The 20229-nt window shown below is 31.0% G+C and overlaps 2 protein-coding genes across 3 annotated transcripts; one reads left to right on the forward strand and one right to left on the reverse strand.

Moving 5' to 3' along the window:
* Positions 1-507: 507 nt before the first annotated feature.
* Positions 508-4033, reverse strand: LOC105155570 (agamous-like MADS-box protein AGL104). Of its 2 annotated transcripts, none has more exons than XM_011071460.3 (11): positions 3411-4033; positions 3241-3294; positions 3064-3079; positions 2905-2969; positions 1956-1983; positions 1811-1872; positions 1577-1676; positions 1433-1480; positions 1129-1271; positions 859-1040; positions 508-694 (listed from the first exon to the last, which is right to left on the reverse strand). In XM_011071460.3, exons 1-11 carry the CDS (start codon positions 3593-3595, stop codon positions 600-602), a joined length of 978 nt encoding a protein of 325 aa, XP_011069762.1. In that variant the 5' UTR covers positions 3596-4033; the 3' UTR covers positions 508-599. The 2 variants fall into 2 exon arrangements, with proteins under 2 accessions (XP_011069762.1, XP_011069761.1); XM_011071459.3 differs by having other exon boundaries at positions 1956-1986.
* An 8923-nt stretch (positions 4034-12956) lies between these two features.
* LOC105155571 (cytochrome P450 81Q32) lies at positions 12957-16104 on the forward strand. The gene is made up of 2 exons (XM_011071461.3): positions 12957-13919; positions 15319-16104. Exons 1-2 carry the CDS (start codon positions 13020-13022, stop codon positions 15937-15939), a joined length of 1521 nt encoding a protein of 506 aa, XP_011069763.1. The 5' UTR covers positions 12957-13019; the 3' UTR covers positions 15940-16104.
* The last annotated feature ends 4125 nt before the right edge of the window (positions 16105-20229 follow it).

Genomic DNA, 20229 nt, shown 5'->3' on the forward strand with positions numbered 1-20229 from the left:
CGTTCTCCAAAAGATGTGGAATTTTTCTTGGTTTCTTTGCCCCACCACCATTACAAATATGAAACAAACTTTCCTAAGTAGATAAAAAGATTATGTTAAGAAATAAAATTTCTGACAACATAAAAACATATAATTTTCACATAATTGAATTTCTATTACAAATTTTTCAAAATCATTGACTCTTGAGTTATCCCCATCTCTGCACCTTTTAACAATCCGACTTTTAACTATTTTTTGACTAGTTCGTAATTCTAACATTTTCGTGCTAACCCCAATCTTTTCTTTGATCCCTATATCTCATCTTAGTTAAAGGTCTTTCAAGATTATCCCGTCATTGACTCGTTTATTTTTTTTAAAATAACTTTTAAAACAGACCGCATATATATTTTACATTATCCCTATTTTGTTCAAGAAGTTCCATTTTAATCCTAACTTGTTATATTAAATAAAACAAAAAAAAATACAATTCTAATCACTATATCACATTGAGCAAAGGAGAAAAACAAGTTGAAAAACTTGAAAGACCTCATTATTGCAATATATCCAAAGAGTCATTAAAAGATCTTATTTGGGTACACTTAAATATTAATGTTGAAATCTCAAATATGGTCTTGATTGACAGGTGTGAGCTGAGATAGAAACTGTTCAAGAAGCGCTCGTTCTCTGGGCTGCGCCGTCGGGAAAGGATCATTTCCTGTCAAAATCAAATAGTAAGCCAAAATCACACATGACACATCTCACTTTGTAGAAAAAAAATATAGTATATGCCACAATCATTCATAACTTTTTACACAAGTGTCAGCATTCACCAGTAGCCCATACTACAAATGATCAAATATAGAGAATCAGGTGACAAACCTGCTGGATACAATTCGGCCCACGGCGAAAGATTGACATCGATCACCTGCCCAAACTCAGGTCGCTGCGCATCGTCTTCCATGCTCCTGCTCGGACTCAAATGATTGTGCACGTGCACGCTAGGTGCATGAACAAGCGTCAGGGACTGTTGTAGAATGCCATCAATACGTTGGGGCTGATCCCTACAAACCAACAATCAAAATCCTTCGTTACATAGTTTTGTACCATTTGTTTTCCTAAGTACACTAAACTGTAGATGTGAAAGAAAACCTAAGTGGAAGCAGTCCATTCGAGTCCAAGAAATTGAGGATTTGGACTTGCGGATCCCTTTGCGGCAGCCAGTCCAATACATTATCTGGATTTCGGGCGGCCAAGACATTTATATCCGTAGCCTCCGAACCCAAATTCATCACCTGAAATGCGAAAAAAGATGAAATTTTAGCTCATCATTGAACTCAAAATTGTCGAAACATTTACTCAAACTTCATATAATTCTAGTCCCAATTATGAGGTTTATTCAATTTATCGATACCAAACGATATACGAATAAATCCATTTTCAAAATCTAAGCAACCTGTGACGTTTGTGCAGCAGGGGAATTGTACTGGTCCTGAAGAACATGCTGTGGATAAAACATCACTCGTTAGCGCGACACAAGTTGATAGATATCTCGCTATAAACAATACCGTAGACAACAATTTGACGGGATGAAACTTGCCTTGCGCACCCTGACCTGCTTCAGGTTCTCTTCAAGAACTTGCTCCCTATATTCAGCCTCACACAACGAAATGATTTCAGACGGATCGACTTCATATATCCTACATGAAAATTCATTTTCTCCCCATGTTCATTCACATAACTTAGTAATTTTGTGAGTTGCAACAAACAGGAATTCCAATTAATGAACTAGATATATGCTAATCAAATCACACACACATATATGTATATGTACCTTAGTTTTTTCTCCATATCCTCAAGCTGGCACTTGCACTTGAGCATTTCTTGCTGAATCTCCTACATTTGGACACCGTTTCGGATCATTTCTATACGATAATCGTGCAAAAAACAATGCGACACGTTCAGGCAAAGAAACGCACCTCGACTTGAGAATCGTTCATGCCGGGACTGCTGCATACCATTGCAATAAGAAAACAAAAAGTAGGTGAAGCAAACACTGAAAAAGATTCAAAATATTACCTAGTACAAGTCCAAAATTACAAATACGGTTAAATGCAATTTACCTTCTTTCCTATGAAAAATAAAATAGTAATTACTTTATGTGTTATAAAAAATAAAGTAAAATACCTCCTCATGCGTTTCGCGAATTACATGACCGTTTTTTAATTCAAGATTTAAAATGATACTTATATACGTAGTTAAAGATGGTTGGATCTTGATTTCAATTTAAAATCCAAATTTAACTAATAAATCAATGAACTACATTTCATCTCATTCGAATCAACAATTTATAACTAAAAATAATTAAAATATATAATTAAAATTGAATATATATTTAAATATTTCTAGAAATATATATATATATTTAAATATATCTAATATATGTATATATAGAAAGAGAAAGAGAGAGAGAGAGAGAGAGAGAGAGAGAGAGAGAAGAAGATGGTGACGGCGGGGAGGAGAGGAGCGGTGACTGCGGGCTGCGGAGGAAGGGGAAGGGACGGCGGGGCTGTGGAGGGGGGCAGATCTGGGCGGCGGGGCTGGGACGGGGGCAGATTTGGGGGCTGGGTGGGCCGGGCGAGAGAGCTGGGGGTGGTGGGCGGCGGCTGCCGGCGGTCGGGTAAGATGGAGAAGGTGGTTATATGTATATATATATATTATTTTTATAAATAATATACGTAATAATATATAAATAATATATAATATTTTTATTAATTAAAAATCATCCCAGTCTTGAAGTGCGCATGTAATGCACTTATGGATATCTTTCCCAATTTCTTATAACACAAAGCATTAAATTGCTAATTTTTTTCAATATTTGCATTTTTGCCTTAGGAAAAAGTATGAAATTGAGGGATGGTTCTCTACCTGGTAGCCGCCTGATAATTTCTGTCTGCCTCAGATTTCAACTTCCCAAGAGCCCTTTGTAGATACTGCAACACAAATAAATGCACTAAATCTTCATTAATTAACCATAATTCACTCCAGCACAAGACAAATCTGCTAAGTATCATATGAACATGTTACCTCTTGGTTTTGTAGCCTTTGTAGTTGCATGGATGGAGACATGACAAAGAACACAAAATTCAAAAATAAAAAACAAAAACAATAAAATCAAATTGTCAACTTAATTAAATATAGCAATTATTTCTCCAACAATTACTATAATCCAAACTTAAATTCTTTAATTATATACATATATACCTTCCTCGTTCATGCTCTGGAAGATTCACGTATCTTGCCATAATCTCTTCGATACTTCAACAAAACAAACAAGCAAAAAGAAATTTATTTTTTCCCCTAATAATTTAACAAAAGAGAGAGAGAAATCAAGTAATAATTCAATTTTTGAATTTTCTTGAATGAAAACCAACCTTCTGTTTCCTGAGAAGATGCTAACTCTGCCTGAAGGGGAAAACATGATGAGAGCAACATCAACATCACAAAGTACAGAAAGCTCATAGGCTTTCTTGATTAGTCCATTTCTCCTCTTGGAGAAAGTGACCTGCCTGTTTGTTGTATTCTCAATCTTCTTGATCTGGAGTTTCACCCTCCCCATGATTTATTCCTCTAAAACAGGCCCACAAATTCAACCCTGCTGCGGATTACAAACAAACATACAACAGACAGAAGCAAGAACTGTGTATAACAACTACTGAAATACACAATCGGACTGAAAAGCAAAGATAAGAGAGATGGATGAGATGTAGAGGGAGGTGGTGATGATGAGGGGATGGTTTTTGGCGCTGTCAGGCCGATGTGCAGAAAGGTGACGGGAGAAAGAGAGAGAGAGAGTGATGGCGGTGTGGTGTGTGTTTTGGTGGGGGAGAGTAGTTGGTTAGGGTCATGGAAAGGAAGCAGCAGGTTTAGGCCACGTACTCGGCGGGCTGTTAATGTTCTGCTGCTAGCTATAAAGAGCTTTCTTCAACCCGAATCATACGTAGTAGTAAGAGGAGGTGGTGAGGTGGTTTGAGGTTTTGAATTTTGATGTCAAAAAATTACGTTCATGGTAATCTGTGCGTCTCTAGAAAACTTGGGCTGGGAAGATGGGGTTGTATCATTGGTTTCATGCACGTGGCGTCCGCTCAGGGTTTTCGCTGCCGTGGATTGGCTCCTGTGTGTTTACTGGGACGTGTAGGTGAGTTGTAACCTGTTAATTAAAGGGATAATTACAGTCTCGTCTTCATGATGTTTAGTGTAATTATATTTAAATTTTTTATGATTTGAAAAAATTACACTAGCATACCTAAAGTTTGTTAAGTATAATAAATAAGTTCCTCTATTAGTTAAAATTCTTCGAATTTGTTGATATTAACAAGAAAATTAGAAAAAAAATTATTCTTATCTCTAATTGACTTATTACTGATTTTTTTATGATCAAATTACCTTTATATGTTTTCATGGATTAATGCATGTGAGGAACTATACATTCGCCACTATAAAGGTAATTTAGACGAAAAAATTGTTTGACCTGCAATTAGTTAGTAATAAGTCAATCGAAGGTAAATATCAATTTTTATTTAGTTTTTTTTAAAGCAGCAAATTCAGTTAATTTTGACTAATAAAGAGACTTATTTGTTAGATGAAAGTAAACATCAGGGGTGTTAGATGTAATTTCTTAAATTGTACGGAGTCTAAGTGTAATTACACTATACCTCAGGGGAGGGGAGTGATTACCCTTAATTAAATTATGCAGGGGGCATTTTGAATACTTTTTCCATTTTTTTTAAAAAAATGGTAATATGCAATCACTTTTCTTAAAATTTAGCATAATTATAAATACGTTATTGTTGTTTTAAAAACTATAAACATCCTCTTAAGTTTAATGTTTGTATAATGAGCCCATTACGTGAGTCTATGTTAAGTTTTCATTTAATTTTTTATGGTTAATTGATGAAAATGTCATTTTGTATTATAAATTATAATTTTATATACTTTTTAAAATTTTTCAAAATGCTTTTATGAATTAATATTGTCTATGGAATATTTATTACCCATTCTTCAAATTTTTTATATTTTCTAAAATACTTTTTATTTATTGAAAAATATCAATAAGTGTAAAGACGTAAAGTAGTAATATCCACTTCACTATTTATAGTTCCATAATTATTTTTAATTTGAAAAAGGTATTTAATTATAATTTTTCAAATAACAAGAGGTATTCGTAATTATACCAAACTTTAGAGAAGGTAATTATAATTTACCCTATTTAATTTAATAGAATCGGTAATTACATCATTACATCGATATTTTGATAAATCGAGCAATTAAACGATAAATTATTTAGATTTAATATATTGATATACCTAAGTATTATAAAATAATAAATCAAAATAAATTCATACAAAATGAAACGAACACATACACGTCTAGTGAGACTCAAAACCCATTACTTTGAACTAGTTGGTTGGCGCTTCACTTCATCTACTAGGTTAAGACACTATGGGTATGTACAACTTATACTTTTCTTGTGATTAATTTGCAAAGGAAGTTGTATGTTTAGTTACAGTGAAGATTAAAAATGACCGAAAATAAAAGTAAAAAGTGGAACAAATATGAAGTTTACGTGTTTTGAGAAAATAATATATTTGTAATTTTACCAGTAAATTATAGAAGTTGGTAATGAACTACTTATAAATTTTAATTTTTAAATCAATTTAATTTAAACAGTTCAAAAGCACAGCGACTTGTTAATAAAAACTTAATTCAAGTGTTTTCCATATGCTAAATTAAACTAAAGGAAGGTATTTGAAAACACAACTTCTATTTGTTCTCTTTTCAAATTAAGTTAAAATAAGCTAAAAGCTATAAGTTGGTGAAAATATAATTATTGTCACATAAGACATTTTGTAAATAATGAAATATTTTTTATGACTTTTTTCGTCATAATTATTTTTTGTATACCGTCACCTACGTACTGAAATAGTTGTAATTTCATAAATAAATTGGTAATATACTATTTGATTTTATCAAAATTTCCAAAACATTTTTTTTCTACTTATAATATATCATTACTTTTCAGATACTTTCAATGTTTACATTTTAATCACTTATCCAATATTCTTAAAATTAACAACTTTGAAAAAATATAAATTTTTGCAAACATCCCGACAGACTATAGATCAAAAACACTTTTCTTTTCTTAACTTATTTTTAAAAAAAAAATCTGATAAATACTTAAAATATATATACTTTCGCAAATACCCGTTATTTATTTATTTTTTTTATCTCTTCTCAACTTGCATATCTCTTTTTCTTTTGTCATTTTTCTCAATAATATCTAATTTTTTTTATATTTTATTTATCTAATGAATATATATTTTTCAATAATAATCAAGTTTTAAATCATACACACATTTAAGTGTGTCACATGTAACTAAGAAGTGATGTGTATTCTTCATAAGTATGTTAAAATTTCTGCACCCAGACATATATATGTGGAAAATATCTTTCTTAGTTCTAGAATATTTCAACTGTCGTGATACTGAAGGTCAATATAAATTTCCAAAGTCCTTGCTGGTCATAAATTGCCAAAATTGTCTAACTTCTAGTGTGATGCCACTTGGTGGGATTTTGTAGAAATTTTAACTATTTATAGTTAGATTGGATTTTGAAATTTAAATTATATTGCATCTCTATTTTATGAGAAAAGTATTATTTTAGTCCGTTAAATATGTCTAATTTTAATTTTAGTCCGATAACTATCTCCATTTTTATTTAGGTTCAGTAACTTAAGAAATTGTTTACTTTTAGTCCTTTGGCAGATTTTCGGACAATTTTACTGGACAATTTTCGAAAATCTGCTCGAGGACTAAAAGTAAGCAATTTCGTAAGTTACTGGACCTAAACAAAAATGGACATAGTTATCGAACTAAAATTAAAATTAGGCATACTTAGCGGACTAAAATAATACTTTCCCCCGATTTTATTTATTAGATATATGTTATGTGTACATATTTTTTTCTGAAATAAAATAAATGATGTATTTTATAAAATAGAAAATGTCTAGAATTTCGAATAGAAATTTAATCGTCCTATTTGTTAAAAAGATGAGAAAATTATATTTTTCGTCTCGTAAGTAAGATGTGATGGCTTGTTTAGAGCACTCAACTATCGAGATGGGAAATTTGAACACTCAACTATCGAGGTTTGATGTAATTATATATAAATATTCTGTGGTGTGGGAAATTATATCAATACTCCTGACGTTTGTTTTCATTTAACAAAAAGGTCCATTCATTAGACAGAATTTATTGAATTTGTTGATATTAGCAAAAATATAGAATGAAGACGACCATATTAATTTGATTGACTTAGTATTGATTTATGGTAGGGCAAACAAATCTTATTCTAATTAAACTACCCTTATAAGGGTGAAGATATACCTCCTCACACACATTAGCATGTGGAGATATATAATGGTAGTTTGGTTGGAAAAATATTTGTTTTATCTTCAACAAGTCAGTGAATTTTATTCAACTTTTTTGCTAATATCAGCAAATTCAATTAATCTTGACAAATAAATAGATTTATTTGTTAGGCAAAACAAAAAAAAATATGAATATATACTAAATGTGATTTTTTAAACCACAGAAAATCAATGTGTAGTCTTCCAAATCTCAGGGGACACAATGTAATTATCGCTATTAATTTTGCGCAACTTAAGAACAGGTCCCATCGAAACCCTAAAGATTATTGAAACTGTCTGATGTGGCAAAGTTTAGACTTATAAGGATGCGAGGTGGTATTTTCAGGATGATCAATCGTTGGATTGACAATTTTAGTCTTATAATTTTTAAATTTTACGTGACTTAGGTCTGAAGTCCATCGAATTATATAAGATGCTAAAATGATATTCTATTATTAAATAATTGTGAAAAAAAGCTAATAAATTCACTAATAATTTCTTTATCCATCTTGCATTGGCATGCTATACAAGAAGCAATGAGATTCATATTATAAAAGGGTAAATTACGATAAGTTTTTATTTTTTATTATTTACAAAATGTCGACAAATCAATTGCACATGAACTAAAATTTTTTACAAAAAAATATTTAATTATTTATCTTTATTAATATAAAAAAATTATTTAATTATTTATCTTTATTAATATAAAAAAATTATTTTCCATTCATAATTAATGGTGTATAATAATTCATCACCAAATTTTGAAAGGCCAATTATATCATTAGATATTTATAATAATATAATTATTTATTTATTTCAAATGATCCATATCATCTTTTAAACGTCAATGTTCTATCTTATTTATCCTACACTTGGATTCAATATATGATAAAATTTGATCCCGTTTTTAATTAATTTTTGGGTTAAGTACACTTAGATCCTCTATCAAAATGTGAAATTATAATTCCCTTAAAAGAGTTGTAAAATTACACTCACACATCCTTCGAAAAATTTTCATTTACACCTGACCCTTTGTCGTTAAAATTTAGGCAAAAAATGCCAACGTTAGCAAAAAAAAAAAAAAAAAATCATAATTTCTTAATTTTGTCTCTCATTTAATACTCTCATTTATATATCTGTACTTATAAATAGACAAATATAATATAAATATATATAGTGAGTGATGTTAGCATCACTACACTTTTTTCTTATAAGTACAAAATTATTAAATAATAATGTTAAATGAGGGCTAAAATTAAAAATTTACGTAATTTTCATGCTAACACAAGCAATTTTTCATACAAACCCTAACAAAAAAGAAATCATATACAAACAGCAAAATTTCAGAGAAGGTGTAATTAAATTTTTAAAATTTTATTTAAAAAAATATAATTTTAAATTTTTAAAGAGAATCTAAATATAATCGAGTATTAAATTTATTTTTATCTAAAATCTATACCATAATCCATCTAATCATCATATGAGCATAAACACGACACGATACCATCCACACAAGAACGTGACGTGAGGAGGGAAAAGCAAAAGGAGAAAAACGGAAAGAAAGGCAAGTGAAGATAGTTTTGATCAGGAGAGGGAAAGTGGGACGGAGGCTGAAAGGGGGAAAGGCAGCGAAACTCGGCTTTGTTTTTCGCAAAGCAATCGCTGAAACTCCGCTGCAGCGCCCACGAACACCGCCCACGTGTCGCCCCCTCATTTCGCTTCTTGCGGTTCTGCCGCCCACAGTTTTAGTTCTGAGGGCCTTTTGCTTTTCTCCCTTTTAAATCACTTTTTCCAATCACAAGAGATAATAATCAATTAATCCCTTTTTTTTTTTAAATGCAATTTTCATTTATAAAACATGATTGTACAATACAACAGTGCTCAATTGGTGATTTCTTTCTTGATAGGTCAAGGGATAAGCCATAATCTATATAACGCACATGAACTAACAAAACGAGTCTAATATCTTCCACAATAATGTTGGCTATGATATTCGGTGGTCGCTCCGTATGTTCAAAGCGTATCAAATTTCGTTCCCTTCAAATATGGTAAATGCATGCAGCCAGAAGTGCACGATAAGCCAAGTTAATGATATGTTTACCTCTCCATTTCCTTGCAGCCCATTCAACGTCCCGTGAGCACTCTCTATTAGGCCATTCAAACCGAACAATCCGCCGAATTGCTGTCAAACATCTTTTGGCATAACGGCATCAATTAATCCCTTTTTTTTGTTTTCATTTGTATGTACTTCAATTTCATGTTTCTTTTTCTTTTTTCTTTTTATAAGAATAAGTATTATAATAGTAAATAATAATAGTATATTTCATATTCTTAAAAATTGATTAATATATCAATATAATCTTCTACAAACGTCTAGTTGCGAAATTTTTTTAATAACAATTAGATTATAACATAAGGGAAACATGCAGGTGGTCAAGGGATCTGTCCAAGTTCTAGGTACATAGAAACGGGTTTTTGGAGGGTTCTTGGGCTTTTACCTTGAGTAAGCTGGCAAGCTTTTGAGGGTTCTTGGGCTTTGTCTCCCTATAGACTGCACAGTATTTTCCTTGCTCTTGGATTGCTCAAATTTCTCTGGGCTGATTTATTTTTATGGACATCAATCTTGATCTCGAAAGCCGTAAATACTCGTCCTCATCTTTGCACTGACCATTAATCATAATTGGTCTAAGTAAAAATCATATATTGGAAGGAGATATTTGGAAATAAGGTTCTGATACCACTCTATTGGAAGCGACGACGGTTCTTTTAAATTGTCTCTCAATATTCACTTGCATAACATCATATTATAAGTCCTTTTATACGTCTAAAACACCCGCAAATAATCATAAATATTCATACACAAATTAAATATAAAACGATAATTCTAAACGACAAACACAAATTTTAGCTTAGAAAAAAAAAGAAAAAGAGCTCAATTGAAATTCCAATCAGTTTTTGCTAAGTAAACACAATCAATCAAATAATTAATAAGAACATATATAAAAGACAATTGCCGCCCAGTCGCCTACTATTCCTCACATCAGCAGGATTACCTAAGATTCCGATGAAAGCACTGTGGATTGAGTGTTTGCCTGCTTCGGCATCCTAAATGCCTGCATGTTTTGCATCTACTCATTTATAATTTTGTTGAACTTGCACATCACTTTGCCCATACATACGTATTATGATGATTGTTTTTACATCATCAAATCATGATATAGAAATGTACGAAAAATAATATTTTTTGTCCCATAATGTAAGGCCCTTTCATTTTTTAATTTTATTGATTACGAGATTCTCACTTTTGATCACGTAAGTTTAAAAAGTAGCAGTTTTGGTCCCATGACACTTTGTCTTAGATGTTCAATGGAAAACTGCCATGTGGTAGTTAAATACATGGGATCAAAAGTGCTATCTTTTTTAAAATTATGAGATTTAAAGTGAGAATCGCGTAATATACGGGACTAAAAGTATAAAAACTCTAAACAGCCACGTGTTATTTTTCGTTAAAATATGCAATGGGACTAAAAGTAATATTTTTTAAAAATTATAGAATAAAAAATGAGAATCACAAGCAATTATAGAAAATGAAGTGGAGAAGGGATCCGATCATTATGGCTGCGGCCCTTCAGTCGCTTTCTTTCTAGAGTTGACCAAATAAAAAATGTTAGCAATGATGGATTAGTACCGGGATAGTTACACCCTTCTTTTTCAAAAGGTAATTGTAATTATATATTGTTTGTTTATAATTTAAAAAATTATATTTAATATTTTTGAATTTTATTTTCGTGCAACAAATAGAATATTTATCTTTAGTTTTAATTGACTTATTACAAGTTAGAAAAGATTTGCTTGACGTGTAGTAAGTCAGTAATAAGTTAATCGAGGCTAAATATTAATTTTTATTTTTTTTGGACTAATATCAATAAATTCGTTAAATTTTGACTAACAGATTAATCCATTTGTTGGATGAAAACAGATGTCAGAGATATTATGTATAAATATAATTTTTTAAACTGTAAAGAGTTTACATGTAATTACATTAAATTTTTTAAAAAAAATAACGTAATTATCTATCAACATTTAACTAGGCTGAACGAATTTCACATCAATAGTATTAATTTGGAGAGATTTGAATTTAAAAAATCAAAACTGATTTATAGAAGTCAAATTTTGAACTAAAACAAATAGTTTCATACTACTTCAAGCCTAGGAAATAATGTCAAATTCTTACACCAAAATGTTACATTTACATGGGATTAAAGCCACAAAATTTCGTATGAAAATGAAAATAGACAAAACACTCATCAAACGAGAAGAAGGGGTTATCTATCCTTGGAAAATTTGCAAGAAAGGGTAACGCGAATCTTGATAGGTGAGACAGTGAGCTTTTTTTTTTTGAAAAAAAAAATATGAATCTTGTTGCTATTTTTTTATTAAAAAAAAAATATATCTATTAAAGTATTTTAATTCCACGAGAATAAAATACGTTTAACCCCAATCTTAACAAATAGTAAGGATCATAGCGGCATCAATATTATGCTAATCTTATATTTAATTCTCAGTTATTAAGTATATGAGTAGACAAGTATATTACACTATAAGAAAATATAATATTAGTGAGAAAATATTAAGTGATAATTTTTAAATTATCACTAAAAGTATATATTAAACGACAATAATTTTTATTTTGTTCCTTCATAAGTATTAATGACAAATATTTTGTATAAAATTGTCACTAAATACAACTAATGATATATCTATAGTGACAACATAATATAGTGACAGCTATTATTTGTTGTCATTAGGTCATCATAATAAATAAATCACTAATTTTATTTAGTGACTTTATATCTTCTTTTCTATCATTAATTCTTGCTACCAACACTTTTTGCAAAATAGCAGTAATTATTAAAATTATGAAATTTATTATTGTGACATAATAAATAATTTTGTCACTAAATATATATAATTAGTGACAATTTTAAAATTATCACCTGAATTTTTTGTCACTAATCTTATTTTTTTAGTGTTAATTCTTTTTAGAAATCTTTTTTTATTTAAATTGAGTTTTGCCCAATTCGATTTACCAATCGCTTTATATATTAATTATGCGACAAATATATTATATTTATTATATGATTAATTAATTTAAGTCCCATCAAATAAATTCCAGGATTAGAATTTCACAAGAAAAATCACAATTTAGTCCCATAAATTAGATTCATTTTCAATCCTCATGTAATTTCTCGTCCAATCATTAATCAAGAAGTCATGGGCTGTTAGTCCAGCACGTGTTTGCACAAATGGTCCCGTGATTTCTCCTTTAATTATTAGATGAAAAAGTTAGGTGTGGACTAAAAATTAATTTTTTTTTTAAATTCAACTAGAAAAAATCATTACAAATAGAACTAAATTATGAAATTCTTTAACTTATGGGATCAAAATGCAATTTTTCCCAACTTCCTTGACTGCATTACAAAACAAAGAAAGGATATCGCACTTTCCTAGGAAATTTTATTCTGATCGAGAGGTTCACAAAGCTCTGCTACTGTAATACTGTACATCTCTTTCCATGGAGTTCTTCTACATGTTCCTCTTCTTCCCCCTTGCCCTTCTCTATTTACTCAGCCCTTTTTTCTTTAGAAAATTTCAGAAACTCCCTCCAACCCCTTTCATCTCCTTACCAATCATAGGCCACCTCTATCTCCTCAAGAAACCGCTCCACCGAACCCTAGCCAAGATATCAACCAAACACGGCCCGATCCTCCTACTCCACTTCGGTTCTCGCCCTGTCCTCCTCGTGTCCTCACCCTCAGCTGCCGAAGAATGTTTCACGACCAACGACATCGCGTTCGCCAACCGTCCAAGATTGCTGGCCGGGAAACACCTCGGCTACAACTACACGAGCCTCGTCTGGGCGTCCTACGGTGCCCACTGGCGCAACCTGAGACGCATAGCGTCCCTGGAAATCCTGTCCAGCCACCGCATCCAAACGTTTGCTGACATACGGAGAAACGAGGTTCGTCTGCTCGTTAAGCGCCTCCAGAGGGGCACAAGCGAGGACGGGCACAACATAGTTGACATGAAATCGGCCTTCTTTGAGACGATGCTGAACGTTATGATGAGAATGATCAGTGGAAAACGGTACTACGACAATGATCAGTCGGGCAACTTGGAGGAGAGAAGAAGGTTCAAGGAGATAGTGACGGAGACTTTCCAGCTGAGTGGCGCTACGAATGCTGGGGATTTTCTGCCGGTGTTGAGGTGGATTGGTGTGGATAAATTGGAGAAGAAGCTGAAGACGTTGAAGGAGAAGAGGGACAGTTTCATGCAAGACTTAATTGATGAGCACAGGAAATCGATCAGGGGTTGTGAAGGGCAGAGGATTCAGACGCTGATTGATGTTCTTTTGTCGCTCCAAGAGACTGATCCTGAGTGCTATACAGATGAAGTGATTAGAGGCATGATGCAGGTATTTGGATTCGACTTTCAATTCATACATACATCCAACCTTGGAATATAGGAGTTTGTTAAGAACAAAGCAAGTCACTCAATCTTGGGGGGTGGGGGTGGGGATCATTTACATTTAAAATTGGAAAAAATTGCAATTTTCTTTCGTTAGTGTTACTTTTGATTTGTTAGAATTCATTTTCACATTGAAACAACAATAATTTTACAAAAACATGACACATTGTGGACAATTTGTAGCGAAAAATTACAATTTTTGCTATAAAATGTCACATGCCTATGAGATGACAACTGCACATTAGGAATATTTCTGGTCAAAATCAATGATTTCTAGTGATAAAATATCCTCAAATGTGTTATTATTTATATATTATAATCGTTTCATTGCCAAAATGAATTTCAAATCGATCAAAAATGTCACAACGAACTTACATGATAATTATTGCATTTTGTTTTCCCTTTGAAATTGTTGAGTTAAGCAGGGGAAGAAGGTGGGGACTATCATCACTAGCTATGTCCTTCCGAAAATAAAGTCTTAACTCTGGGCTCAATATATGATGGGGAGTCCCCATGACTTCAGGCAGGGGGCAAAGCCTTGTGGATTTTCTTACTTTATAATTTTGAAATTGAAAATAATATGTAGGAATAATTTAAGAGGAAGTCTAACATATTAAAAAACTAGTGGGGAAAAGATGGTAAGAGATAAAATTGTGTCTAAGGGGTCATATTGCACTACGGAATGGAAAGAAACTAAAATGAGAGTTCTTGATATAATATAAATATAAGGTAAATTATATCGAAATTCTTTGAAATTAGATTTAATTGTACAAATACATTTTATATTTTATAAAATTACAAACACATCGGTTGATCGAGATTATAATTGTAATTTTTATAGAGGTACCTCACGATCATAGGAAATTTTTAATACAAATACCTCTTCAGGTATATTACATCAACACCTACTTAGGATGTGTACATGTAATTTTATAAAGAACATGGAGTACTTGTGCAATTAGGCCTAATTGTAATTATCTGAATATAAAAAGCAATATTTTTTTAATATAAAATCATGAAATAAATAAATAAATATACTTTTATAGTAAAAGAAATTCAAAATTTATTATTCTTTAAAAAAAACACAAACAAACTTGATAATACAAGGCAAAAAATGATACAAATTAATATATACAACAATAACATACACGTATGTACATAATTACTAGCCTAAAGTGAAAAGTTTCTTCTGATGAATCAATTGGAGACTTGAATCCCATCTAAGTTGGTAATACAAGATCCACCAAAATTTTGAATTTGATTAACAAAAAACTTCTAAGTGGCAAAATTTGGAATAATTACAATTTTTTTCTCTCCAAATAGCTGATAATAAAAGTTTCATGTAGGTGATGTTATCAGCAGGGACAGACACTTCAGTAGCAACAATGGAGTGGGCAATGTCGCTTCTTCTGAACAATCCAGAGGCTCTATTCCAGGCACAAAATGAAATTGACGATAGAATTGGGTATTCCAGACTAGTCGACGACTCCGACCTTCCTCATCTACCCTATTTCCATGGAATCATAAACGAAACGCTTCGTATGTACCCGCCCGCCCCCATGCTCGTTCCACATGAGTCGTCAAGTGAGTGCATGGTTGGGGGATACCGAGTCCCTGGAGGGACGATGCTGCTACTCAACTTATGGGCCATACAAAATGATCCTGAATTGTGGGACGAGCCGGAAACGTTCAAGCCCGAAAGGTTTATCAACCTTGAAGGGCAAAGAGACGGATTTGTCTTGATGCCATTTGGCTATGGAAGGAGACGATGCCCGGGAGAGAATTTGGCAATGCACGTCGTTGGCTTGGCCTTGGCATCGCTCATTCAATGCTTTGAGTGGACGAGAGTTGATCCAAGGATGGTGGATATGAGCGAAGGTCCGGGGCTTACAATGCCCAAGGCTCACCTGCTCGTGGCAAAATGTAAGCCACGTACGAAGATGGAGAAATTGATTGCGTTGCTTTGATCTTTTCTTTTCGGAAAACGGTGTGGGGGTTGGGGAATCTGGATTTGAACCCAGACTTCTTCTGTAGTTATTTCCTAATATAGCTCATACCCTTACCCTGAAATGATGTCTGAACTTTGATTCTACTCCAAACTTATATAATTTAAATAGCAATGTTACTTGATACTAACTGGTCCTACTATTTGGTCTCATACGGGGAGTCAAATGGATGTATGATGCTGGGGAGACACGCATATAGAGACGAAATTATACACAGATTTGTAACAGTTTCAGAGATGACTATTGTCTAAATTTGTTGTGTAAACGGATTTAGAGACGGCTTTTTGATGCGCCTGAAATTAGGAGAGGGTGATAAACATCAGTTGTTTGTCTGAAGATGAGGATGATAAACATGAGTCTTTTGTTTCTACCGGCAAAGGGACTGAACCAACAAAAGCAGACTTTTCACTTACCCTCAGTTGTTATGTAGGTGACCAAAAAGTCAATTAGTTGATTGTTTGTAATTTAGAATAAACGATCTTATTTGATGTAATGTTAAATATCATGAATATACTTTATTTTTTGGCAATTTTTGTTATGTTATGTTTATACATTATTACTGTACTTTATTGACAAATCCCACATTCCAAATAATTCAATGAAGCTGGGTTGCATATTTGATGGTGACCTATGGAACTAACTTCTGGGGTTTGGTTTCAAATTTTTCAAGTCGAGAACCCTAAAGAATGAAAATTAAGCATAATGTTTGGTTTTAATTTTGCTTCATCTCCGAGATGGTCCAAAATATGGACAATATTTGCTTTGATTTGTTTTGGAAGTTTTGGTGGTGTTTTGACACAGTCTCATTTGTTTCTTGTCAAAATAAGTCTACACTAATTATAGACCCTACGACTAAAAAAATTATATACATACTCATACATATATAAATATATATAAAAGAGACATGATTTGACAATGAATAGTAGTTTTTCTCTCCTACTAAACAACATTAAACATATCATACTTATTTTATATTATCTCCAAAAACAAATCCAGACATACACACTATCTCTAATACATACTTATTTATCTTTATTTTTCTCTCTCTATCTCCACAAAACACATCAAAACAAGTTAAAAATAAAACCAAACATAGTGTGTGTTTTATAGAGACTTGCACTAAGTGATGCATTCATATAATGAGTCTCCCGTTTCATTAACGACAGACGTAAGACGTCTATGCATTTTAACGGATGCTTGACAAATTAATGGGTTGTCAAGTTTACTAAACTGACTCGTAGAAGATATCCTGTCATGATCGGTGTGACTAATGATTGCCGAAATATGTATGTATGCCACTAGCAAGTGTACTAGTTATCAAATAGTATAATATATATTGATTCATGAGGATTTAAAAGAAGTAATTACCAAAACTATAACCAAGCTATGATTATCTAGACGATCGTGAACTAGGTCATAGATTAACTATGAAATGCAATTGTTAACGAAAATAAGTCAAACAAACGTGTTGGAGAAGCTTTAAGAGTGAGAAAGATGCTGAGTTTATTGGTCCACATAATTGATCCAATGAATGCAGAATTCACAAATTAATCTAGCAAGCAATGTTTTCATATACTGAGGTTTTTCCCAAATTAATTCGATATACTCTTCTGAGCTATGCCCAACCTATTACTATTAAGAAAATAGTGGATTTCTTCAATTTAAAGCTCGTAACAATAATACATTAAGATTTGTGAAAAACCCGTATAACCAGATAAATCAAAATTTTTTTTATAATTTCTCAAATAATAAAAAATATGTGTAATTATACCAAATTTAAAAACAACTTATTGTAATTCACCTAAACATTTATCACACTTTCCTCATTTAAATTTGATTTCTAACCTTGGTGAAAGATAAAAGCAATCGTATCACTTGTATGTAAGCATCAGTGCATGCATCATTTATATATGCATTTAGTTGCCAAATGTTTTCGATTTTAATAATAGAATCCTAATATAACGTTTAAGCATGAAATAAATTCAGGATCTAACTTACTGAAATAAATTCCAAACTATATAAAAAGTAAATTTCAACCAATTTGAGATTTTATATAACTACGAATACTCTTTTATTATTTAAAAGTTATCAACATCTCTTTAATATTAGAAGAAATTATATAATTGTTGGAGGAAAGTCTGAAATTGTCATATTTTTCCCTTCCTATATATTTTTATTTTATCAAAAATAAAAAATTATAAAAAAATCAGACGAGGTGGATGAAAAATTTAAAAAAAAAACGTAAAAAAATTATCCACTTAGTCCATAAAACTTTTTTGAATAAATTCAAAAGCTAAGTAAAACTATAATTTATAGTCCGTAAGGGCATTTCGATTAGTTCATCATAAAAAATAAATGAAAATTTAATGGATTAAGCTAATATTGGAGGACCATTAAAATCAAACAAGTATTGAGTTAGAAATATTTGTAATTGTGACAAACATAAGGAGAGCTCGTCGTGATTTACCCTCATATATATTCAAAACCAACGTACAAAATATAATCAAAACGAAAATTCAAACATGAATTTAGGAAAATCAAAACAAAATTAATTAAGAAAATAAATTTTTAGATTATAAAACTATTTAAGACAAAGCTTTTATTTTTATTTTTTTTCAAAGTGAAAACAATCAAATATTATTATTTTTGAATAAGTCGATTGCAATTATCAATATCAAATATTTATATTTCAACAATTGACAACTATATCAATCATCATTTTGCATTCCGTATAATTTATTAACAAAAATATCATAGTAATATTATTATACTTGTAAGGGGATCATATCATATATATATATAAAGCCGAAAATGTGTAATTATAGTACAATATTATTATTGAATTATTGTTATTGGATGAAAAATGGCCATTGATAAATGAAAAATCAATCACATTGTTAATAATTTATTTGAAATGTTGAACGAATGCCTAAAATTATAATTTTATGTATTTTTTTGTCAAAGGGATATAATTTCAAATAGAAAATTTCATAATTATGGAGTGAGTTTAATTTCAAAACGTTTTCGAGAGGAAACAAAATTTTGCTTTTCGAGAAATGGTCTCATTGCAATTAAGTTATAAATGGGCAGGCAATAGTGGTACCATAAATTTATGTCCAGTCCAACCTGGCATATACATACAATGTATATATAAGTAATAATTACACTTCATTTCCTTGAGGTTTTGTGTGATTACACTTAAACCTCTAGTTTGAAAAATTACATTTAGCACTCTTGAGGTTTGGTTTCATCTAATAAGTCCATCTGTTAGTGAAAATTTACTAAATTTATTGATATTAACAAAAATAACTGAATGAAAATTGATAATTGCCATCGATTGACTCATTACTGACTTATTGGAAGTCAAATGATTTTTTCGATTTAAATTACCATTATAACGATGAAAACATACATATCAAATGCTTTAGCGCATGAAAGCGTATGGGGATAATTTAGTCGTAAAAAGATTTATATGACCTGCAATAAGTCAATAATAAGTTAATTAGGGGTTAATTTAGATTTTTTTGGATTTCTTTATTAATATCAGCGAATTCAGTAAATTTGACTAACGGAGCGACTCATTTGCTAAACGAAAGCAAATCTCAAGGGTGCTAAATGTGATTTTTCAAACTACAGGGAGTCTTACACTAAATTTCAGGGGAGAGGAGTGTAATTATCCCTATATATAAAGAAAAAGTAGTCGAGTTTTAATGTTATTGTTAAACTGATACATGAATTTTTGCAAATGATTAGATACTCAATTTTTTTCATAAATATTAAATTGATAATTGAGTTTTTACGTAAAAATAAAATAAATGTATATCGTTAATAATAAGTTTTTATGAATATTTTATAATGATAAATTACCCTTTAATCTAACTTAATTTTTCTATATATCCATTTATTTACAGCACAATAAGTCCTATGATTAAATAAACTATACTATTATAACAATTTAAATGATAACAATGAGTAGTAGGAAAGGATATAGTTATCTTTACAAAATATTAATAACAAAAAAAAGGATAAAGTGTTAATCTAAAAGGAAAAAAAAATCAAAATTAATATAGGTATTTCAGCTACATGAATTATAAAAATTAGTAGCTTGAATGGTAAAGTTGTGGGTTCAAATTCAACAAATATAAATATTTAGTCTATTTTTATGATAATTTCTTTTTTTTTTTTTTGATGTACTCGTTGATTTGGTATATCAATATATTGAATTAGTCATTATATATAAATATACTGAAT

This window comes from Sesamum indicum, linkage group LG2 (genome assembly GCF_026168435.1).
Source record: "Sesamum indicum cultivar Baizhima isolate 11 linkage group LG2, ASM2616843v1, whole genome shotgun sequence".
NCBI classification, from domain to species: Eukaryota; Viridiplantae; Streptophyta; class Magnoliopsida; order Lamiales; family Pedaliaceae; genus Sesamum; species Sesamum indicum.

What these genes read in the sequence shown, in the direction of transcription:
- LOC105155570 (XM_011071459.3), bottom strand. Translation starts at nt 3,595, where the DNA reads ATGGGGAGGGTGAAACTCCAGATCAAGAAGATTGAGAATACAACAAAC. An exon ending in TGAACGATTCTCAAGTCGAG is followed by an intron (nt 1,873 to 1,955) that starts GTGCGTTTCTTT and finishes GTCCAAATGTAG; the next exon opens with GAGATTCAGCAAGAAATGCT. An exon ending in AATGGACTGCTTCCACTTAG is followed by an intron (nt 1,041 to 1,128) that starts GTTTTCTTTCAC and finishes GTTGGTTTGTAG; the next exon opens with GGATCAGCCCCAACGTATTG.
- LOC105155571 (XM_011071461.3), top strand. Translation starts at nt 13,020, where the DNA reads ATGGAGTTCTTCTACATGTTCCTCTTCTTCCCCCTTGCCCTTCTCTAT. An exon ending in TGATTAGAGGCATGATGCAG is followed by an intron (nt 13,920 to 15,318) that starts GTATTTGGATTC and finishes AGTTTCATGTAG; the next exon opens with GTGATGTTATCAGCAGGGAC.